This window comes from Harpia harpyja, chromosome Z (genome assembly GCF_026419915.1).
Source record: "Harpia harpyja isolate bHarHar1 chromosome Z, bHarHar1 primary haplotype, whole genome shotgun sequence".
NCBI lineage: Eukaryota > Metazoa > Chordata > Aves > Accipitriformes > Accipitridae > Harpia > Harpia harpyja.
Window position 1 is genome coordinate 105,743,724 of NC_068969.1, and position 23,976 is coordinate 105,767,699.

A 23,976-nucleotide genomic window follows, 5' to 3' on the forward strand; every position below is an offset into this window, starting at 1 on the left:
AGGGGCTTCCCAGAAGCCCCAAGGAAGCCTGTGCAACCGTGTGGGGCCAGGCTCCCCTCTGGGTCTGATGCACATCTAAAAGACAGAAGCGGCAGCCTGAGTTGCTGGGACATTCAGTTTTTATTGAACACTTTAAATAAGCTGGGTATATATTACTAGCAATTATTATTATTAATAATAAAAAACACAAGAGTTCTGCATTCACCAGTGCATTGTGCAGGAGGGAGGAAAGCCGGCTCCCACCCTTGCCAGGGGCTGGGCAGCCCATCTGTGCTGCCCACTGGCCCCTTCCCCTGGTGCCAGGATGGCACCCACTCCTTTGGCCAGCACCCCACTGCCAACCCCATGTGTCGGGGGATGTGACTCAGCACCCAGCCCTCAGCGTTGGGCAGGCAGGGGCAACCCCAGCACTGGCAATCCTCCCCCTGCACTGCTGCATGGGCATCACCCCTCTCCTGGCTCCCTACACGCCCCTCCCTGTGTCAGGGGCCAGCTGTGCTCCCCACACTTGTGGGGACACATGGGGATACCCACCAGCCCCACAGGGTCCCTCAACACACACATACACACGCTGACCCCTCTGCCCCTAGCCCGGCCCCGCTCACCCCCCAGCCTGGGGGGCTGTGGGGGTCTCCTGGTTCTCCCAGGGGAGCAGGCTCTTTGCACACCCCTCTGTGAGAGCCCAGAGAGGGGTGAGCCCTCGGGGAAGTGGGGTCCTGCATCCAGGGTTTGAGCCCCGGGGGCTCCGCGGGGGACCAGCCCTGCCGCCCGGGCCAGCGCTGGAGCTCACTTGGGGCAGGGGTGTTATTGCACTTCAGTCCCCAGCAGGGACCCAGCCCGCCCCCAGGGCTCCCCGCAGACCCCCGAGGCCAATCCTGGAGGGACGTGTGCCCGAGCGCCTGAGCAGCGCCGTGGCAGCCACAGCACGGGGCACCACGGCCACTGGTGGCCACCAAGCACGGAGAGAGCAAGGACAGACCGTGGGGACGCGCCAGGCTCCGACACCCGCCCCACACTGTGGCTGCGGAAGGGTCCGAGGGGCGGCCCGATGCGGCCCCTCTCCCCGGGGGTCCCCGGCACTAGGACTGCGCCTCCGGCAGCTTCAGGCTGGGCTCCGCCAGCACCGGCCCTGGGGCTTTCTGGTGGCGGCCCCGGTCGTGGCAGAGGAGGCTCTTGGCTTCGCAGTTGAGGTTCTGGTAGTGGGGCGGGCTGGGTGCCGGCCGGTGGCAGACGGAGGCGAAGCTGAAGGGACCCAGGCAGCAGCCGGGGCAGGGCAGCACCTCGTCCTGCTCCAGCACGGTGCCGGAGCTGTGCCCGGGCAGCATGGCCGCACGCTCCGTCTGCTCCAGTGCCACCGTGCTGGGGATGCTAAGCTCGGAGAAGCCGTGCTCCAGCCCGCTGCCCCAAGCCAGGGGTTTGCTGACCACCACGTGGTTGTTGTTGAAAAAGAGCCCGCTGGGGGCTTGCGGCTCCGGCTGCCAGGTTTGGGCGCCCGAGGATGCTGTGCGGATGAAGTTGCTGTTGGGGGGTGGCGGAGGGGGCTGCGGCGGCTCGGGGCTCTCGGGGCCGCGGTCCGTCTGCTCCTCCACCCTGGGGCAGAGGGGGGGGGCTCGTCCCCAGGCTGGGGGAGGAAGGAGGGCTGGGGGCTGTGGGCTGTCATTAGGACAGGGGGACCCCACGCCCAGCGCCAGGCCCCCCCGGTGGGGCAGCTCGGGGGAGGCAGGCAGCGAGTGGCACCTGCGGGGGGTGGCAGTGGGGGCCGAGAAGTCACACTGCACCTCCACGGCGGGATCGGGCGTCACGGGGGTACTGAGCTGGAGTGGGGCGGGAGGCGGCAGGTCGAAGGTAAGCGAGATGACCGACTTGCTTGGTGTGTCGAAGAGCTTGATCTTCCCTCCCTTCAGGTCCTCGCGCTGGGAGAAGGGATTGACGCGGGGGGACGTCTCCTTGGTCCTGGCCTCGCCACAGGGCTCCGGCGGCTGCAGCAGCGTGGGCGATTTCGGGGAGAACATGTCGGACTGGCTGCGAGACAGGCGCTGGTCTGGCTGTAGGTGCTGCGTCCCCAGCTCGCGCAGGGGCGACTGCTCGGCGCGGCCGGCCGCCCTCCCGGCTACCCCTGGGCACGGGCACAGAAGTGGGTCACCAGCTGCCGGCGTGGGGTGCCACAGGGTGCCAGGCGCCCAACAACCCAGGGGAGCACCCCGAGGGGGGAACAGGGACTGGCTCCATCCTGCAGACCTCATGCAACCCCTGTCTCCTTCCACTACAGCTGCCGGGGTAGGATGGGACAACCCGCATCCCCGCTCCTTGCACCCCACTGTGGCCTGTCCCCAGGGTGCCCACATACCGTTGAGTGTGCCCGCCGTCCCAGGCGTAGGCAGGCTCTCCCCGCTGCAGGAGAGGGTGGCCCCGGTGCCCTCGGCGCCTGGCTGGTGCTGCAGGATGCCCTCCAGGCACTGTGTGATTTCCAGGAATGAGGGGCGGGAGGTGGGCTCCATCTGCGGGCAGGAGGGGGTCCCCGTCAGGTCTGCGGCCCCCCTCAGGCACCCCAAGCTGCCCAGCTATGGCAGCTCCCTGCTTCTCCCCCTGTGCAGGCAAGGCTGCCTGTCCTGCCCGGCTGCCCAGGCAGGGAAGGACAGCGGAGATGGAGGCTCACACTGCAGCAGTGGAAAGCGAGCTGGAGGAAGGCCGCCGGGCAGTCGATTCCCACCATGGTGCAGAAAGTGGCGACATCCAGACCAAAATTCTGTGCCAAGAGAAAGAAGAGTGGGTCCCCTGGGGCACCACACAGCCCGGGCTACCTGGGATGGCCTGGTCCCTCCTCCCCACAATGACTGTGTGCCACCCAGGGCTGTGGACCTGGCAGCGCCCTGGCCGGGGCACAGCAAGAAGGGACCCTGGGGTCACCCCAAGTTGGAGCAAGGCTGGGGGATGCTGGGACACAGATCCCTCCTTCTCTCTGCCTGAATCCAACTGTCCCCTTCTCCCACCCAGGCTGACTATGGGCTCCGAGGACAGGTTATCAGCAGAGAGCATCCCTCTCCGGGCAGCATTTGGGACACAACACCCTTGCCGTGAGATGCGGGGCAGCTCCTGCACACCGGGCTCTGCCCAGCACAGAAGGATGATCCCCCTCACTTGGTGAAGCGGTCCCAGCTCCCGTGCTGCTGTCCGCCACCCTCCCTCCCCATCCCCATCCCAGGGAGTCACCTCGGTGCGGGGCAGGTAGTCAGGGTCAGCGGGGATACGAGCGATGGTCTCGCACAGGATGATGCCGTACGCGAACACATCGGCCTGCAGAGAGCAGGGAGTCACGGGGGGCCTTGCAGCCCCGAGGCGATGTGCCCACCATTCTGTGAACCCACAGCCCCCCTTCTCCCTGCAGAGCCACACCGGGGGCCCTGTGACCTTGCCACCCGAGGGGTGCCCAGTTCCTTCCCTCTGTGTGTCCGACCACCCCCAGGGCTGCAAATCCTGTAAACCGCTGGCGGCGCAAGCCTGGATAAAGCCCCACGCACGGCAGCCACGGAGCCTCACCTTCTCATTGTAGATCTCCCCTCGCAGCACCTCAGGTGCCATCCAGTATGGGGAGCCCACCACAGCCAGAGGCTCCTTCTCGCTGTCCTCACTGGGAGACATGGTGAGACATCAGGGGCTGCCCACAGTCCCCTGTCCCTGTCCGACCTCCCATCTTCCCACTGGGGCAGCCCAAATCACCATCTCCATCTCCCTTCCTGGGCTAACCCTTCTCCATGCACCCCACAAACTCATCTCTCCCCACCCACACCATCCCCTTCTCTGTCCCCTCCTAGCCAGCCCCAAACGTGTCCATCTGCCCCATGAGTCCCCACTGCTGGGGACTACCCCCACCGCCCCAAATCCCTGCCCTTCTAGCCACGTCCCAAATGTCCATCCCTCCCCAGCTCCTGCTCCAAATGGGCTGGAAACCCCCCACTCCAAGGATGGGGATGGACACTGCCCACGCACCTGTAGGTGGGGATCTTCTCCGCCAAGCCAAAGTCACCCACTACAGCCGTGTAGCCATTGGCCTCGCAGCGCACCAGGCAGTTCTGGGGGCACAGGAGGACCCCCGTCACACCGACCGCACCAGCCCTGCCTCACCGGCCACCGCTCCCAGGATGCCCTGGCACAGCGCAGCCTCCTGCTCCCCAGCTGGCCATGCCTGGGGGCAGCAACATGGGTATGGGACGAGGACAATGGGATGCCTTGGAGCGTTCCGTACCTTGGAGGTGAGGTCACGGTGGAAGATGCCCTTGGAGTGCAGGTAGCGCAGGCCACAGGCAATGTCGAGGGCCAGCTTGACACGTATGGACCAGGAGAGGGGCACAGCGCTGTCCAGCAGCTGCTCCAGGTTCCCACCGTTGATGTACTGATGGGAAGAGCCAGGCCACCGCATCACTGCTCCCCAGTTCCCTCCCATAATGCTGGACGCCCACCTCTCACCCCAACACATCCCTCAACCACCCTGCGACACAGCCCCCCAGTAGACTTTGCCCTGCATGCGTGCCACGGGCTGGAAAATGTCCCCAAGGCCATCACTGTCCCTTCCCCAGGCCTGCAGGAACCCCAAGACTCACGGCTGTTGCCCCGCTCTCACCTCCGTCAGCGCATGCAGCTGTCCCTGGTGCACGCACACCCCCATCAACCTGCGAGATAGAGGGGACCTGAGGGTAGCTGCGGAGGGGACCTGCCCCAGGAGCTCACCCAGTGCCAGCGGTAGCTCCAATCCCCCAGGCTAGGGAAATGGGGGGCAACAGGGACGACAGCGGGGGAGCAGGTCCTACCTGAGGATGTTGGGGTGCGAGAGACGGTTCATCAGTTGCACCTCCCGCAGCATGTTGGCTCGGTTGCTGATCAGCTTGTTCATCTTCAGCACCATGATCTGCCCCGACTGGCGGTGCCGCACCTGGAGGGGGGTACAAGGGAGGCTGAGCCCCACATGTCTCCGCAGTTACCCCAGACACCAGCCTGCACCCGGCATCCACCCCAGCCCTAGAGGTAGGAGCTGAGCACCCCATGCACCCAAGGCACAGGGCACCCCAGGGACCGCTAGGGTTATGGAGGGAGCTCTCCTGGCACAGCAGCACCCCAAGGACTGCCAGGGTTATGGGGGAGCTCTCCTGGCACAGCAGCACCCCAAGGACTGCCAGTGCCGATGACGCACATCCCTATCCTCCCCAGTGCACCCCGCTTGTCGTCCTGCCCCCTCCATGCTACACTGTCCAGCCCTCCCGGAGAGGCCACAGCAGCTCCTGCAAGCTGTGACCCCAATCCTGCTGCAAGGACAGGCAGGTGCAGGATTGGGGCATGCCAGGGAGAGCTTTTTCAGGTCAGGACCACCCAGCCAGATGCTACCAGCATGGGGTGGAGGACAGAGGGGGCACATTGCCCCTTGAGCCAGCCCCAGGGGCGGCCAACACCACCCTGGTGTATGACCCCAGCCTGGTGGGGCACGGCACTCGGACGACGCAGTATATTTAGCTGGCCCCAGCCCGACGCTGTCATGCGAGCTGGGGGCCTGGCCCCTCACCAGAAACAGCAGCTGGGAGTGTGGCCAAGCGTGGACAACCCCGTCCTTGCAGGGCGAGGGACAAGCACGGGTTCCCCTGCCCCAGCACCGCGCCAGCACCGCGCTGGAGGGGGCTGAACCAGTGCTGAGGGTCCCCTCCTGAACGGGTGCTCAGGGTGGGATGGGACCCCCCTGGAGCAGCAGCTGGTAGCGAGGGACAACCCGGCAGATCCCAGCTGCCCCCCGGCACACACTGAGCTGTGCATGGAGGCGCAGGCATTCCTCGGCACTGCCGTCAGCTCCCCACTGTTCTCCTTTTTAGTCGATGCTGATTGAGGCTGCTGTGCCGGTGCCAGCCCTTGCCCCCCCTTCCTCCCCCTGCCTTAGGGATCACCTCCCCAGGCAAAACACGGAGGGGCCTGGCTGGAGGAAGGGTCCCTAGTGCCCCCCATCCTGCTCACAGCTTGGCCCCTGTCCCCATCACAACAGGAGGAGGCTGGTGTGCTGGGACGCTCTGGGGCTCTCTTCCCACCCCACGGCTGGCACTGGTTTGGGCAGCAGTTGTCCTGGGGTGCACAGTGAGATGGGCACCCATCCAGCACCCAATACCCAGGGGATGGGCAGTAGCTCCCCCCACCAAAGGGCCTGGGGGGAAATTAGTGCTTTATAAAGATCCCTTTACAGGTATGGGTGCACCAAGGCCAAACCAGCCCCAGGCAGAGCGGAAGCAAGAGGCAATAGCCTAGCCCAGTCCGACCCCGCCGTGCCACCACCAGCTCATTGAGTTCATGGAGAGGCTCTGAATAATTCAGCAGCCTTCTGCCCATGGGCACCCCGCTCCTGTTACACCTGCGTCACCTGCAGCCAGCCAGCCGGCACTCCTGGCCTGCAGGCAGGGTGCACGTGGCAGCAGAGATCAGGATAGACCCTGGATGAGTGAGGAGGGGACCGCCCAGACACCTGTCACCGTGGGTCCCCATCCCGGCCCCCCCCCCACGCTGTGGGGAGAAAGGAGGACGGGTTCCCCCACACCTCCTTCTTGCTGAGCACTGGACAAAGCTCCTGGGCTCGGGGAGAGCCCATCCCAGGGTGATGGCGCAGTCCCTGCTGTGGGGAGCACGGCTCCTCCAGCCCTGTGCACACCCAGGGCTCCCCATCTAATGGCACCCCAGGTCCTCCCCATGCCCATCACCCTGCTCACCCCACCCCGTCACTGTCCTGCAGCACCTGGCACTGCTGTCAGCCCCATCCCAGTGTCCTAGGGCTCCCTGCCCACACCTGCACCAGCAGGCAGGGCAAGGGGCACCCCCGTCCCATCCCCACCATTGCTGCCTTTCCTCCACCTCATCCCTGTGTGCAGGGCAGCTGGAGGCAGCACCAAACACAGAAACGGGGCTCCTAGCCTGGCTTTGGTGGCTGTGCGGGTTTTAAGGAGGGGACCTCCCTGGCCAAAGCAGGGTGGGCAGGGTCTCCCTTTGCCCCTCCGGCTCCTTGCAGAGCCAGGGACAAGGAAGCCAGAGCCTGGATGAGGCCGGCGGGATCCCCAAGCCCCACCAAGTCCCCGGTGCTGGGTGCTGCCCAGCAAAGCCCAGCGCTCCCGACTCAGCTCGCCCGGCGGCAGTGCTGCCTTCCCTTCCCACGCAGTGCGGGGCTGGCAGGACTGGCTTGGTTGGTTTGGCTGGCACCAGCAGCTGTCAGGCGCCAGCACCCGGCTCGAAGATGCAGGCAGGCTTGGCCCTGCCAGGATGGCTGCGGGCGGCAAGGCTCCGGCACCACACGCCCACGATGGGAACACTGGGCGGCACACACAGTGCTGGCACTTGGTGGCCGTGCACCGTGGGGCTGGCCAGGTCCCCATCAGCAGCAGCATCCCTGCATCAGCAAGCAGCCCCCGGCGGGCACTGGCTCAGCCCCACATAGCTGGGACGTGCCCATGGCTTAATTCCTCGTTAATAAGCCGCCTGCCATTGCAATAGGTTGGGTCAGGTCCAAGTGGAGCCGCACGGCGTCTAACACCTTAATCCTGGAGGAGAGGCAGCCTCGGGGAGAGAAGGTCTGGTGAAAGACCCTTCCCTGGGATTTCTCCCAGGGACCCCAAGAGCCCCCAGCCAGCACAGCCCTGCCCTGGTGGTCTGCTTCAGGACTCTGTCCCCAGGGGCAGGGAGGGCTCTAGGGGCTCCCAGGACAGCCCCAGCCTCACGCACATGGGGCAAGACCTCCTCGAGGGTGCCCAGCACCCTGAACTCACTTGTGAGGCCCCATCCTGCCATCTCCCCTGCATGCTCCACAGCTCAAGGTGAGCCCCTGCCCAGGCTGGCAGGGAACGGGTTATGCTCCCTTGGGCTTCCCACGGCCTCCCACATGCACTGGCCAGTTTACCCAGTCTGGCCAGGTGCTAGCATCAGCCCAACGCCCTGGCCACCCTCCAGAAGCAGGCATAGCAGAGGAGGGAGCAAGCCACGACCCCAGGTGGGATGCAGCCCCTTGCTAAGGGGGTTTCCTTCCCCGCCGCTATCTGAGGAAGGCAGTGGGCAGCAGAGGTCCCCAGGCAGGCCGGCGTCCTCCCTTGCCTCTCCACGCTTTGGCATGGTGCCCAGGAATCCCAGCGCATTCCCCAGAGCTGAGCTCAGCCAGGCAGCCATGCTGGGGTGTGGGGGGGTGGTGCAGGGTGAGAGGGACAAGCCACGCAGGAGCCAGGCAAGCCCTCGCCCCTTGCCAATGTCCCCCAGCACCCCACATGGCCCCTCTGTTGGGTGCTTCATGGGGGTACTGTGGCCAAGCTGGGGTGCCATAGCATGTCAGTCCCCATCCCATCTGTTGCCAGCAAGTGGGGCTGGGGGATGGGATGGGGCTGGCTGCAGCCCCAGCCTGGGCACAAGGGATCTGAGCTCTTTTAACAGCGGAAATTAGAGTCTTATTTAAAGAGCATGCTAATCAGAGCGAGCAGACGGCCTGCTCCCTCCCCACAGCCGGCGCTCCTGTCTAGACATGGGGCAAAGCCCCCGCGCCACCTCCCCACTCAGGGGTCTCAGCAGCCAGCCCCCCTGCACCCCACGCTGGGGACAGGCTCGCACATAGCCCCACTCAGCGCACGTCCCCTTGCTGCAGCCCAACCCAGCACAGGCAAGGCACCATCACGCAGGAACATCGTCCTGCACCCCTTGCCCCGGTGAGTCCAGAGGGGAAAGACGGGAGGGCAGGTAAGGCAGCTAGCAACGCCATCAGTAATCTCACAGCTGTCTGCAACGGCTGCGCCTGAGCTCATGGGAATCCCAGTAGTGCAACAGGTCTTTTACTGGGTGGGACTGGAAAACCTGCTCATCGCACGGAAAAGGCGGAGTTGGTCAAGCCAGACTTCCTCCAGGGAAATGAAAGGAACAGGGCATGCAGAACCCACTCCCAGTGAACACTTGAGCATCAGCAGCCCTCACCTCCCGTGCTCCCAGGAGCGGCACCGCAGGCACACCAGGAGCTGGGGCAGCGCCGGAGTCACACCGCCGTGGCGGGGCACTGCCAGCCCTCACCAGCAAGCCCGGGGCACGCCTTGTGACAGCGCAGGAGAGGTGCCGGCAGGTCCCCGGCTGCTCAGCACAACACGTTTCCAGTGCCCGGGGCTCCCGAGTGGCGACAGCGGGGCCAGGCTGCTCCTGGCCTTGCCGTGGCTGGCTGACCTCGGCAAATTCACTTCCTCCCCCGCCTGCCTTAGTTTTCCCATCTGTGTCATGCCGCTCCACCCTCCTTTGTAAAACAAGGCAAGGTCCGCTGATGAAGGGCAGCAGATAAGAGGGAGGGAGTTGTGTGATTATTCGCGCCCGGTAAATTGGGAGTAAATGTAAACCCTCGAAGGTTGGCGGGGAAGCGAGCGGAGATGGGCGGGTGGCAGCGGCACTGAAGCCCTCTCCTGAGCTCTGTCCGTGCTGGGAGCTGCTAATCCCCCTCCCAGCACTGTGGAAATGAGGTGCGGGGTCAAGCACACCGAAGGGCTGCGCCTGGGGAAGCAGCGTCTCCAAGAGGATTTGCAACAGCAGGGCATAAGGTGCAGAGTTGGATGAGTGAAGACCTCTGGATACAGCCCCCAGGAGAGCGAAGCCAGGATGCTGCCCGCAGCTGCCGTGTCTGCTGCAGACTGCACATGAGAAAGCAAGAGAGAGATCTGGGGAAGAGATGCAACAGTGGTTTAAGGGCTGGAGAAAATGTCTGGCACAAACACACCTGGCTCAATCTGTTCAGTCTATTGGAGGCGGAGAAGTGGCTCGCTGCAATGTCCATGTACCCGAGAAAACAGGTGGGCCTGGCACCTCTGAAATCGCACAGGGAAAGGCAATGAGAACCAGCTGCTCCAGAGGGAAAGGGCCCAGCTCTGCAGCACAGCAGGGGACCAGCTGGGAACAGCCCCCGGGGAAAAGGGCAGCTTTTCATCACTGGTGTCTCCTGTCCACTCCAGACAGCCTTTCTGAGAGAAGTGCTTGGCTTGAGCAGGATAAGGCTCAACCCAGGCACTAGCTTGGGACACCAGGGCTCAGACACGCTGAACGCTTTGGCTTTAATGCTGGGAGGACAGTCAGATGCCCGTGCCGGTAGCCCAGCACCCTGCCTGGCCCTGGCTCAGCTGCACACCAGGCCTGAGCTACCTGCGTAGGGACGGAGATGTCCAGGTTCCCTCCCTGTCCCCCACACCCACCAAGGCTGGAATGAGGCAGGACCCAGCAGCCACACAGAGGAGGGAGCTGTGAGCCAACAGCCAGAACAAGGGTTGTGGGAGGAAAACAGGTCCTGCAGTGCCCTGCCAAGCTCCATCCTCGTCACAAGCTCAGGCAGCCAAACCCCAGCTCACATCCCGGGCCTGCCCCACCATCCTGCTGAGCTCTTGGACTCAACCCACCTCATGAGCACAAAGCCCCATCTGGCCCCCTCCTGCCCCTGCATCCTCTTCAGCAAGCACACACGTCGGCTCCTGCCGCCTGATCCCGCTCCCACCCCCCAACCTCCGCCGGTCCCCCAAATCCTACATGCAAGTGGCCTCACAAGAATACGAACAATGGGTGGGACAAGGAGCATTTTGTGGCTCCCGCAGGGCCCAGGAAAACAGAAACAGCGAGGCAAAGACAGACCGTGGCCTGGCCAAGACACGGGAGCATCCATTATTAAAGAGCCATATCCATGCCTGACATTATTAAATGCCTCCCTCTGCTCCGAGGTGCTGCCGTGCGCTCCAAGCCAGAGATCAATAGCAGGAACTTGGCCAGCAGAAAGGCTATGGCTCTACAGGGGCAGGAGGGAGCACGGAGGACACGGACCCCTCTGTACGCCTGCCATGGCCCCTCGCAGGACACCTCTCTTGTGGCTGCAGAGGAGCCAGGTCTTGGGGTCTCCCTGCTGAGTGGGGAATGGTGGCAGGGCTGGAGAGGGACCCCAGGGGATGTGGATGCCCAGTTGTGCTGCACGTGGGAGCATGGTCCCATGCAGGGGACACAGCACAGCACTGCCTGGGACCCCAGCGACTGTGGTGGGAGGTGTTGGGGGTCCTGCCCAGCCCAAAGCTGCTCTTTGAGGAGGGTGAAGCCACTAGAAGCATGGCTTAAGGGCAGCCCTTGCCCAACGGCCTGTGGTGCCTTAAGCAACGCTGAGGACAAAAACAACACGTGCACACACGTCCCCTCGGAAGGGAGGAGGCGGCCGTGGCAGCAGGGCAGGGAACAGCCCTTCGGCCCTGGCAGCAGTGTGTGGGCTGGCAGGGTATCATCACCACGCACCTCTGCCACGCTCTTGGGACCCCGAGCTCCCCACCAGCACCCACGCACCCCTAAACGAGGGAGTGGGCCACACAAAGGCATCCCCACTCTGGCAGTCCCAGAGAGGATGGAGGACAAAGGCAGCTCTGGGGTCCCAGCCGGGGGCCAGCCCCCACGCTGCTCTATAGCATCACAGCCCTCTCCCAGACCCGGTTGCCTTCGTGAGGCTCCCGTGGGGCACCCTGCACACCCACCTGCCCAACGCAGGCTGGAGCAGGCCCAGCGATGCTGGAAATCACCTCGGACCGGTTGCAAACACTGCCTGAATCCCCTGCCACAGGCACACCCTGGGCCCGGCGGGGTCGGGGCTCCAGGATTTTGACAGGGCTCCCGGGGGCTGGGCTGCGCGACACCCCACCGGTGCCCTGACCCCCCCACGCGGCCCCGCTGCGACCCACGCCGCGGCGCTTCGGAGCGCTCAGCCTTCCCGGGCTGTAAACAGAGCCGGCGCTCCCCTCCCCCTGCACGGAGGGATAGAGGGACAACACCCCCCGGCGGGGACGGGGCTCCCCGACTTCCCAGGTCCCCGCCGCACGGCGCACACCCCCCCACACCCCCGACCTCGCCCAGCTGTCGGGGCTGGGGGGCCAGACCACCCCACCCCACCCCCGCTCCCCCGCTTCCCCCCCCCCCCCCGAGGGCCTGGCCAGGGATGCGTGGGAGCCGCGGTCCCCGGGGGATGCCCAAACCCGGCGGCGTGCCGCGGGGACCGCCATCCCCGCTCCCGCCCCGCACACCTTGAAGACCTCGGAGAAGAAGCCGGCCCCGATCTTCTCGCAGTAGAAGTCGTCGATGCGCGCCAGGGTGGAGACGGCGCTGCGCAGCGCCCGGTACGAGGAGGGCCGCAGCCGCCCGCAGCCCGGCCAGGGCCCCGCCGCCTCTCCTTCGCCCTCCCCGGGCCGCCGCGGCGTCTTCTCCCACTCCATGTCGGTCCCGCCGAGCACCCCCAGCGCCATTCACATCCCCGGCCGGGCAGCCCCCCCCGTGGCCGGGGACCCGCCGTTTTCCCCCCACCCCCCCCCACCCACCCCCCCCCCCCCCCCGGCCCGGCCCGGCCCCCGGGGCGATGCTAGCGGCGGCGGCGGCGGCGGCGCGTCGCGGGGGGACGCACGGCGCTCATGGCCCGGCGGCAGCTCCCGGACCCCCGCCGCGGCCCGGCGCTGCGCCTCCGCCGCTCCGAGCGCTGGCACCGGCGGGGCGGAGCCGGGGCGGGAACAGCCCTTAACTCCTTGGGACCCGCCGCCGCGCCCCGCCGGAGCCGCCGCCCCGACACCGGCCCCCCCCCCCCCGGCCCCCCGCACGCCCTGATGCCCGCATGCAGCAGCACCGGCCCTTGCAGGGTCCGTGGGTGCCGAGCTGGCATCGGTGTACGCGCCTGCGTGGGCTATGGGGACCTGAGCTCCCGGTGCACGGCTTGGACAGACCCGGTGGAGGCAGTGCTCTGATCCTTCCCTACCCCCGGCCCGGCCTGGATGCTCCTTGTAGCTGCGGGACTCTTTCTCCTCGTAGCAGCCGGCCCCTGAGCAGATGGACCAGGGGAGTGGGGATCTGATCTCCCCATATTATATGCAGCCCAACCCCATACAAGGAGCATGGGTCCAATTCCCCCAACGTGACAGGATGGGCCCCACTGGTACAGGCTCGGATTTCTCCCCACAGCCATCACCAGGCTGGAAGGATGCTGTGGATGTGGGGTTCTCATTCTCCCCGTGCACCCACCCCTGCCTGGATGGTGTCCCGGGGGCTGTGGGGTCTGTCCTCCGGAGGAGCAGGGAAACACAGCCTCTCAGTGACAGTATGCCCAGTGCCTGTTGCACCCCTTCGCGCTTCTCCCTTTTCTGAGCTCTTCCACTTCTTCCCCCGTTTCCTCCTGCTTTCTGCTCCGCCCCCCCCCCCGGCCTTTTCCCTGCTCCGAGGCTGATCTGTCCTGTCCTTCCTGCCCAGGGACTCCCTGCAAGCTAGATCTGCCCTTGCTCTGTCCCACACATTTTGCTGCTGCTCTCCTTGGCATCCACCCGCCTGTGCTGGCCCAGCCCTGCCCCAACCGTCTCCCCGGCTGCTACAACCCTCCTGTGCTGCCCTGCCGCCCCAGCTACCTCGCAACTGCTTTGCTCCAGCTGTTTCCCTGTGCGGTACGGCTGGTTCCACACGCCCTGCACAGCTCTAGCTGCTTTCCCTGCTGGGAAGAGCAGCCACATGGAGTGTCTCCTGGTGTGGCATTTTTTGGCCAGTGCTCGGCTCCAGGTGCCACCAAACACAGCGTAAACACCATGGACCCTGAGCCCTGGGTTTTCTTCCTTGTCCCAGAAGGCAGAATAACTCTGTGGGCTAGAGGAGGTGAAATGAGCCTCTGACTTCTTTGTAGTGGGATCAGTGCCCTGCCTCCCCTGGAAATGCCTGGTATTTCTGCTCTTCCAGGTCCACAGAAAGGAGTGGGTCTGTGCAGGGCAAGTTTCCTACGTGTGGGGAGGCAGAGCCTGAGGATAGGGCTCTGCCAGTCCCTGTCTCGACGGGTCTGAGCCATCTGTTTCCTCACCAATACCACTCCAGCCTGGTGCCTCTGCCTGCCAGGGTGATTGATGGTGTGTGCTAGGGAGGCTGCTGCAGCCGTGGGGAATCGCGCTGTGCAACAGGCCACATTCTTGGGCTTCCTGGGCCTCACGTGTCTGTCCTGCTGACAGTAGCCTGACAGAATGACAGGAGCAGCTTCACAGGCCTCCTGTGATGGGCACGGAGAGGAGAGACCAGTGTCTCCATGTGGGGACAGGAGGCTGCAGGCTCTACCCTTCTACCACCATGGCCAGCTGCAGCTGCTCAGATACCACTGGGTGCCTTTCCTGCCTGCCCAGGCTCAGCCCTGGTACTTGAAATCTGAGCACCCTGCTGCACCCACAGCCCAGTCACCAGCTCCTCAGTGGTGTAGGGAGCCGCTCAGAGAAGCAAAGCCAGCTCGGCTGGGGCCAGGAGGAGAGCGAACGTTGCCTCTCCCTTTCCCTTGAGTGCACGTGAGCAGCAGCCCCCTGAGGGTCAAGGCACTGCAGCAGAGATGGGGAGTCCTGGAGAGGCAACTTGCAGAGAGAAGCTCAGGACCACCGCCTGCTCAGGGCTCCTGCTGCTTGCAAGTGACTGGGTTTACATCCAATTAAGTTGTAACGAATAAATTAAAGCCCTGGAGATGGCCCTGACTGTGGAAATTGCTGCTGCAGGATTTACGGTCCCTTCTCTCATCAGCGGTGGTAACTCTGCTGTGTTATTTCCACCATGCTCTGTTCTTGCCTGGCACAGCAGCATTGAGGTGAGACATAGCTAAAGGTCTCAGTGTCCCAAATCCCTCCCGTGGTACAGGCAGGTACACTCTGGGCAGCTGGGTGCAAAGCCAGGCTGGGCTGAGCCTGCAGCAAACCCTGAATTAAGCTCCTCAAGCCCTGGTAGGGAAGAGCAGGAAGGAGGTCTCCCTGGCTGTGCTCTGCTCCTGTGAAGCTGCTGTGGGGAGAGGAGGGGGCTCTGTCCTCTCTGCCCTTCTCCATCTGGCCTCTTCACCCTCCTCCTCTCACAGGGAGAAGGCTCAGGGATTAAGAAACATCTTCTCCCTGCCTGCTGGGGATGGTGCCTCACCCAGGCAGAGCAGGGGCAAGAGCCTTCAAGCAGCCCAGGGAGGCTGTTGCTGGAGAGGTGCAGGGGCTGGGGATGTCCTGTAAGGATCAGGGCACACCACAGCAGTGGGGTGGCCAGGCTGCATGCAGGGCAGTGAGGGATGCAGGGGGACTTCCACGCAGAAACCCTGGTGCTCGCTGCACCCCCACCTCTATTTCACACCAGTACCTGCGGCACCGGGTCCTTGGAGCACGGCTTTGGTTGGGATCAGCCAACAGTAACCCACCCTGTCCGAAGGCTCGTCCTGCTCAGAGCCCCGGAGCCAGAACTTGGAGCAGTCCCCTCCTGTGCATCCATGTGAGAGCCCATCCACACCTGAGGCATCTTCTCTGCAAACACTCAGGCAAATCAATGGCTGCTGCTGCGGGGTGTCCAGGGATGGCTGTGGGGAGCCAGTGTGTGAAGCTGTGCCAGAGCAGGCACAAGGCTTCGTTGCAGGAGGGTTTTCCAGCCTGGAGAGACTGTGCAGACCCAGAGGTGAGCAGGACAGGGAGAATCAACTGACTCACATGACTCCCTTTGGTGCTTTCTCCCAGAATGTGGGTGCAGCCTCTTGGTCCCAGGTGTCCTCTCTCCTCCTGTCCCCTGACAACCTCTGCTCTTCTCGCACATTACCACACATCACCCAGCAAATCTCCGCACCCGCCCATGTCCTGCACATTCCCCAGTTCCTTGCTTATAAGAGGGCCAGTCCCTGCAAACATCTCCCTTTTCTGCCCCATAGGAAGCAGGAGAGGGGGGCACAGCAGGGTCTGCTGCAAGCTTCTAGGAGGCCTGGTCAGTGCTGGAGCCCAGAGCACATGGGAGAAGGTCCCAGCCGAAGTGGTTCACGTGCGGCCTCATTATGCCCAACAGCACACAGTACAGGTGATGCAGCAGACTACATTTCCCAGTGCACTGCGTATTGCTGAGCTCGGCGAGTGCAGGGCCGTGTGTGCTCTGCTCCATGGCTGCAAGTTGCAGCAGCCCACGTCCAGCTGTGAGCAGGGACTGGTAAGGTCCCCACTGTGCAGGCATGTTGTTTCCCCCCCATTCCTCCCTGGAACTCCAGCTGCAAGGCCAACACGGGGCTGTCTGCAGTAAGAGGGCTTCAAATATTTGTGGTGGTGTTTATTTTCTACGAGCAGAGCCAGCACAGCTCCTGGCAGCATTTGCTCACTGCCTCCCGTTGTCTCCTGTTGATGCTCCTCATGCCTGGGTGCCAGTACCATGATATCTGTGGAGGCAGCATCCACATGCCATCCCTATCTCTTAGTGGTGGGCCGTGATTTCAGCTCCCTGCACCGCTTCTCCTCAAACAAGCCCCAGTGCCCTTGCCAGGGTACACAACAGGGTGGCAGGGGACTGAGCCAGTGGTGCCTGAACCCAGATGAGCGTGTGCCTGCTGGAAGCCCTGTGGGCTGTGAATTTGAAAACATTGAGAATACTGATGAAACAAAACCAACCACCACCTCTGAAAAGGAGGGTCTGGCAGGTCTGGCCATGCCTTCACCACCTGTAGCACAACTACATCCTTGCAGTGAACCAGGACTGAAGAGAGCTTCACTGGTCACCAGGAGCTGGTCACCTTGTGCCAAACAGGTAGGGGCAATACTACCGCCTCCAGCATTTCCCACCCTACTCCTGAACCAGCCTGAACAGCTTATCTCACAATTCCTGCCATGCTCCCACCCTCCAAGGCTGCCCAGCAGGTAACAGGGCTGCTCCTTGTCCTTTTGACCTGGCCCTGGGAAATGGGGCTCTCAGCAGCTCCACACTCACCCCAAGGAGGCTGTGCCAGCCTTGCTCCATCTCCTGCTTCTTGCCAGCCTATTAGTAATACTCCCCAGCCACAGTGCAGCGTCCCTGAAGTGCTTGTGGTTCTGCCAGACGTAAACTAGGAGCAGAGACGCCAAGAACCTGGTCTGGCTGCAGTGGTGGGCCCAGCGGGACCACATCAGAGCAGGTCCAGGACTAGCCTTGGCTGAGCTGGTGGGAACAGCCCTGTGATCCACAGCACCAGCTGCAGGACAGCAGAGCTGAAAGTGCTCAGTGGGTCTTGGCCTATGCCTTTGGGGAAGAGACATCACCTGTGGTTCATCACTGCCCTTTCATCTGCACGGCTTGATGTTGCTGCAGGGAGGAACTCAGAAGCAGCACAAGAATGTGGAGGGAAAGGCTGGTGAGGGCATGCATAGCTCAGCACAGTGCCTGCCAGAGACCCTACAGAACAAACCAACATCCTCAGCCTTGCCCTGGCTTACTTACCCATCCTAGAGCTGACAAAAGGAAAACCTTCTGGAGGAAAGCAATGCATAAGGCTGGAGAACCATCCCCTGGTGAGCTCTGAGCTTCTGTTTGGGAAGGGCACATCCGACCCCAACCACAGCAGCATGGCTGAGAGAGATGCTCCCCATCCCTCCTGCTCTCCTGCCCCCAGGTAGAGACTGTGGAGCCCTGCTTATTCTCCCAGATGCCCGAGCAAGAGGTAGGTGCTGCAAGGGGCTCCTCACCCTCGTGCCAGCAGTTACTCAGGCTACACCTCTCTGAGTAACTCCTTGGCCTGAGCGTGGTCCTGTAATTGCCCACACCGCTCGGCTGGTTCCCTGACACAGTTTTGTCCTGTGCTAAATAGGACAGGTTCAAAGGAGGTCATGGGCCAGAGCCATTCCCAGCAGGAAATGTAGACACAGCCACCTCCAGGCAGAGAGGAGCCTTGAGCCGTGTGCCTGTCCTCCTGCGGCTGCTGACTTCCCTTTCGACTTCCCCTTCGACTTCCCCTCTCTGTGCCAGGGCACAGAGGAGCAGGGTGATGGTGCTGGGCTCTGGATGTCCATGGGAGCCTTTCACCTGGAGGTCACTGATGCCACAGCCATGTGTGGGCAGTGATGCTCTGTCCAGGTGTTGGAGAGGCTGGAAAGTGGAGCATCAGTTCTCCATGCACTAGCAAGATCAGGAGCTCCCTGTGACTTGGGGCACTTCCCAGTCATTTCTTTTGTCCCTGTGCCCTGTCCAGACTCTGTCCAGGCAGGAGGCAGGGCAGGCTGAGGAAGCACAGGCTGGAGCATGGCCCAGCATAGGGAGGGAAGGCAGCTGTGCTGTATTCGGTGTGGAAGTCGCCATCATGCCGCTGCCTGCAGCCAATTCAATCACAGCTCTTTATTGCTTCTCCTGGCTGTTGAAAATCTCATTCAGTTGACTGAGCTCTGTGAGCAGTGCTGCCAGCCTTTCTCGTCTTCTGTCCTCTCCCACGAGTCAAGGCACCCTGACCTCCAAGGAAGTGCATCAGCACATTGGGGCCTGGGCCAAAAAACCTTTCCGCACCGTCATACATGGAGGGGTCTGGCACAGACAAGGTGTGCCAGGGTCTGCCACGAAGACAAGGACAAGGAAAGGAGGTGTGGTGTTCTGTGTGGGGACATCTCTACAACACAACAGAGCGCAGGAGCAGGGCTGTCCACACATGGCGGCCTTGTACACCACGGTGGGTAAAAAATCAGGAAGGAGAGTGAGTCCGACTCCTTAGTGGCAAACATGTGAGGCTGATGGTCCCAGGCCAGCAGCAGTAGAAGCAAATGATACTTGAGCCAGGGCAAGTGGTGGTAGTGCTGCCTTGACCTGGGATCTCTGTCAGATCCAGCAGAAGTTAGAGCTGAGGTGCATGGGGCAGGGCTTTGATCCTGCTGTTCCCTGCACGCTGCAGCCCTGTTCCCAGGCAGCACCTGCATGCCACCACAACATATTAATACCTTTGATTACTGTGGCCTAATTTCTGTCCACCTGTGTCATGGGTGGCTGGTCACCCCACCCTGCTGAGCCCTTGTTCTACAGTGGCTGATTGCGCCAGCACTGGACAAACTGGTCTCCTGGGGTAATTACAGCCAGGAGAGACCCAGTGCTGCAGGCTGTGGGTGAGCCAAGTGTGTCACCACCAGTCTAGCACCTGGGGTGTAAGGCACTGTATTGGTTTTGTGTGGCAAGGTTTTGGTAGCGGGGGGGGTTTACAGGGGTGGCTTCTGTAAGAAGCTGCTGGAAGCTTCCCCTGTGTTCGAGAGAGCCCATACCAGCCGCCTCTAAGACGGACCCGCCGCCGGCCAAGGCCGAGCCAATCAGTGATAGTGGTAACGCCTCTGTGATAACATTTTTAAGAAGGAAAACAGTATTCGGCAGCCGGAGAGAGGAGTGAGAACATGTAAGAGAAACAACCCTGCGGACACCAAGGTCAGTGAAGAAGGAGGGGAGGAGATGCTCCAGGCGCCGGAGCAGAGATTCCCCTGCAGCCCGTGGGGAAGACCACGGTGAGGCAGGCTGTCCCCCTGCAGCCCATGGAGGTCCACAGTGGAGCAGATATCCACCTGCAGCCCGTGGAGGACCCCACGCCGGAGCAGGTGGGTTCCCGAAGGAGGCTGTGACCCCGTGGGAACCCCACGCTGGAGCAGGCTCCTGGCAGGACCTGCGGATCTGTGGAGAGAGGAGCCCACGGAGCAGGTTTTCTGGCAGGACTTGTGACCCCGTGGGGGGCCCACGCTGGAGCAGTCTGTGCCTGAAGGACTGCACGCCGTGGAAGGGACCCATGCTGGAGCAGTTCGTGAAGAACTGCAGCCTGTGGGAAGGACCCACGTTGGAGAAGTTCGTGGAGGACTGTCTCCCGTGGGAGGGACCCCACGCTGGAGCAGCGGAAGAGTGTGATGAGTCCTCCCCCTGAGGAGGATGAAGCGGCAGAAAATAACGTGTGATGAACTGACCGTAAACCCCATCCCCGTCCCCCTGTGCCGCTGGGGGGTTGGTAGAGAATCCGGGAGTGAAGTTGTGCCCGGGAAGAAGGGAGGGGTGGAGGGAAGGTGTTCTGAGATTTGGTTTTATTTCTCATTACCCTACTCCAGTTGATTTGTAATAAATCGAGTTAATTTTTTCCCCAAACTGAGTCTGTTTTGCCCGTGACGGTAATTGGTGAGTGATCTCTCCTACCCTTATCTCGACCCATAAGCTCTTTGTTATATTTTCTCTCCCCTGTCCAGTTGAGAAGGAGGGGGAGTGATAGAACAGCTCTGGTGGGCACCTGGCGTCCAGCCAGGGTTAACCCATCACATAAGGATAGTAACTGAGAGAGGTAACGGTTAACCCGTCACAGGCACACCATGATGCATGGCGAGTCCTTTCTTATGGGACATTCAGGAGCATCTGTGTGGATGCCCTGTAGCCTGGACTCTCACAAAGAAGGACCATCACAGGCATCATCTCACCAGGCTCCTCGGAGGGAGGCTGATAGCCTCCTCCCAGTGCCAACCAGAGACTGATTTCCTCCGCGGCAGGGGTGAAGCAGCATCCACCCTCCCTCCCCACTGCCTCCTGCCTGGAAACCTGCCTCCCCAGCCTGCTTGTCTCATGGCCCTGGGCTCTGTGGGATATCTGCTGTCCAAGGGGGAATAGGCCAGGCTAAGTGGGGGTTCCCGATAAGAGGTTGTTGCATAAGATGGAGCCTTCCCTTTGCCCAGAGGTCAGCTGTGGTGCTGCTGTAGATCTGCTCAGCATCTTCCCCTTGGCTTGATCCTGGGCTGGAAAGGCACGTGACTTTATCCACTTATTTATAAAACAAAGGACAGCTGCTCTCTGGGCTCTGGGCACTATGCCATCCCCACCACTCTCACTGACTTACCAGGATGCAGTGCCCTCCTCCCTCCTTCTCTTCCACCTGCCCAGCCTTTCTGGGCAACAGCATCATACCATGACAAGCCTTGGTCAGAGGCTGAAGGCTGGGGGAAGCCAGCAGACTCCCAGGGGCTTCTGCAGGGCCACACACTGAGGAAAGGGGTGAGCAGGAGCCCAGCCCAGACCTTGACTTTCCAGTTCCCCATGTGTGAGGGAAGCTGCTTTGCGGAGGCACAGCGCTCTGCTGATGGCAACCGCACAGCCAGGACACAGACAGGCATCCTGGGATGGGTCAGGCGGGAGCTGTGCCAGCTCAGGGTCCCCCTGGCAGCAGCAATGCCTCCTCCAAGGCATCATCATATAGCGCCAGGCAGGACGATGGGGCTGTGCAGCCCCCAGAAGACCAGCTAACACCACCAGCTGTGCCACCTTCCCCCCAGCCAGGCTCTATTTCACTGGGGAAACAGATGCTTGGCTTTTTCTTCCCTATTCATCTGGTTCTTTCCGGGCTCAGGATATTTTCAGCACTTCTCTGTTCCCAGCTACCCTGGGTGGCATAGGCAGTTCCTCAGGATTTGCTTTCCTCTGGAAGCTGTACAGGCTGAGAACTGAAAGGGGGAAATGCCAAGCCCTTTATTTAAGACCCGTGTACAGAAGGAGAGATTCATGACTCCACCAAATGCATGCACTCCATCAGCTGCCTGTGAGAGATCGCTGTGACGTGTGGGGCCAGCACATGGGGTTGGGTGGAGCATTTGAACGACAGCAATGTAGAGAGGCTTGTGCAATGAAGGAGGTGCAGAGCAAATGGTTTGTCTAGGAGATAGAGAGCTGCTCCACTCAGGCGGCGAGAGAGACCACAGGCACAATATGCCACCCCTGCCAGAGGGCAGATGAGGGGATGTGGGTATGAAACACAGGAGCAAGAAAGAGCAGGTCAGAAGTATTGATCTTGGTGCAGAGAGCCTGCCTCGAAAGCGGCACCTTCAGGCAGCAGGGTTTGGGGAGAAGCTAGTCTGGTCTGAGGTGTTGCTCCAGATCTTACAGTTCCCACCTCCTGGGCTTAGCCAGGTTCCCTGTCCAAGAACCAGGGTGGGATGTGCTGAAGATGGCCCTGGGGATGGGAGCAGGAACAGCTGGACCAGATGTGGAACTACTCGGAGATCAGAACTGGAAACCCCATTTCTGAGCACATCTTCCTCAAACCAAAAGGCAGCACCCCACGCCCCTCCAGCCTTACTCCACCCTGCTCCCAGCTGCAAACTGCTTATGTCCAATTTTGTGTGCTAAAAATACCTTTCTGGACGGTCAGCAAGTGTGCAGCCAGATGGGAGAGGGTTGCAGTCTGGGAGCAAAGGGAAGCGGGGGTATATTTGGTGTAGGTGTGGGCTGCAGAACAAGGCCACACGGACCTGGGCAGGCTGGGTGGGGGGCCATGGGCTGGCTGTCACCGCAGAGGGACACGCGTCTAGGTGGCAGTGCCAGGGCAGACAGTCTTGCTTGGCTTGAGTCCATGCTTCTGAGGAGAGGGGCGTGGCGGGGGGGGGGGGGGGGCATGCACAGGTGGACTCAGAAAGGTGGGGAGCTGCTCGCTGTGGAGAGCAGGCAGCAGGTCCTGCTCCCTCCCCTGGAAAGAGGTTGCTGTAGCAGTCAGAGCAGAGGGAAAGGAGGGATGGTTCCCCAGCGCCCGGGGGCCTGCCACAGCTCTGCCCAGCACCCAGGAGTGCCCTCCTGGGACCCCTGCACCCTGCCGGGCTGTCCCCCCTCACATCTCTGCTCTCAGCCCACCTGTCCTGGGGGAGGCCAGGCCACGGGCAGACCTGGCAGCTCCATAAGCCACCTTGGGAGCAGAGACGGCAGCTTTGGGTGGCCGGTGCCACAAGAGGGAGTCCCTGGCCTGGCTGCTGCCGCCAGCTGGGGGACGGCAAAGATGTCCCAATGGCAACCCTCTCCCAAGCCGGCACAGCTCCCTGCAGACCTCCCAGATGTTTTGCTGGGCCTAAGGCAGGCTGCGATAACCCATCACGACCAGGCTGCCCCCCTGGAGGGATCCCTCTGCGCCCCGGCACTGTTGGGGCTCCCTTTACCCTCTTTCTGCCCATAGGTCTGGGATTCTCCCCCCAGCTCTGGGAGAGATGTGCTGTAGGGGACCGGGACATCTGGATTTTACTGTCACCTTGAGGAAGGGGCTGAAGGGTTCCTAAGTGCAGGGTGGCACGGTGCCCTGGCCTTTGTCCGCCTGACAGCACTGCAAGATCCCTGCATAGAAGAAGGTTCAGGGCTGGTGGGGTCGGGAAGGTTGCTGGAGGGGTGGGGAAAACCCCGCAGCAGGGCTTGAGGCTGGGCTGTAGCCGGGATCCTGCGGGCATTTTCCAGCTCTCCCCGCCAGAAGTGCTTCTGGGCTCTGGCAGCGCAGGCTGCAGCCCTGACTGAGGCAGACGCTGTGTCCTGGAGAGGGAGCAGCAGCGTGTGGGGAGCCAGACCCCCAGATCACACGGGGTCGTGCGCTGGTGCTGTGCGGGGAGCAGACCCCTGCCTGGCCAGCCCGGGGCTGGATCTGACTGGGTTACCCTCCCCAGGCCTGATCCTGACCCTGTGGGATGACATCCCAGCCTGGCCTCAGCCCACCCCCATCACCATGGCTGTGTCTGATGATCTATAGGTATGCCCCACACCAGGCTCCCTCAACGACAGGTATGGAGTAGGGATGGGGATATGCCCCAGATATATTTCTGTTATTTGTGAGGTCTGACACAGGAATAGAATTTACTGTAGGGGAACGTGGTTGGATATAGTAGCACATACAGTGCTTTCCACAAAGCCGGATCCTCAGAAGCCACAGCTGCTTCTCCTTCCCTTGTGGCTTTATGGATGGTTTTGAGCCCTCAACGTTCTTCCCTATCAGAAGTAAAACTGATTGTAAATTGAAGATGGTTTAGGTTTTTCTCTCTTCAGTCTGAAGGTCTGAGTCGTGTTAGTTCATTACACGATCAAACTGGACCTTCAGGAAACAGCCCATCAATGATGCTTACAATGATCAAATCAACAGCCTTGGGGCCTCAGCCCCATTGATAGGAAGGTATGCGACTGGCTGGCTTTATTAATTGCAAAAGCGTACACATCCACTGTATGCTGCAGCAGGAAATCTGTATAAGAAAGCATCTAAGATGTGTTGAGATGGTTCTGTGAGACTTAGTCCTGCTGCAAGGGCTACAGTGGTGTACACAGAATATGCATAGCCTACACGTGATGTGTTCTTGGAAGCGCAGCAAGCGGTCTCATGAAGCTGAAGCTCATCACCTCCTGTTGATCATGCCATGCTGAGTTTGGATTCATGAGTTGCTGTGTGGCTTGACAGTCCCTTGGAAACCT

The 23,976-nt window shown here is 62.0% G+C and overlaps 1 protein-coding gene across 3 annotated transcripts; it reads right to left on the minus strand.

The window, feature by feature from the left end:
• Positions 1–101: 101 nt before the first annotated feature.
• TESK1 (testis associated actin remodelling kinase 1) lies at positions 102–12,323 on the minus strand. 3 transcript variants are annotated; one of them, XM_052778453.1, is made up of 11 exons: positions 12,060–12,169; positions 9,743–9,830; positions 4,806–4,927; positions 4,619–4,667; positions 4,244–4,390; positions 3,988–4,070; positions 3,538–3,628; positions 3,211–3,294; positions 2,657–2,746; positions 2,348–2,498; positions 102–2,116 (listed from the first exon to the last, which is right to left on the minus strand). In XM_052778453.1, the coding sequence occupies exons 2-11, from the start codon at positions 9,797–9,799 to the stop codon at positions 1,080–1,082; spliced, it is 1,911 nt and encodes a 636-aa protein (XP_052634413.1). In that variant the 5' UTR covers positions 9,800–9,830; positions 12,060–12,169; the 3' UTR covers positions 102–1,079. The 3 variants fall into 3 exon arrangements, with proteins under 3 accessions (XP_052634413.1, XP_052634412.1, XP_052634410.1); XM_052778452.1 differs by lacking the exon at positions 9,743–9,830 and having other exon boundaries at positions 12,060–12,323; XM_052778450.1 differs by lacking the exon at positions 9,743–9,830 and having other exon boundaries at positions 102–2,498; positions 12,060–12,323.
• Between the last annotated feature and the right edge of the window lie 11,653 nt (positions 12,324–23,976).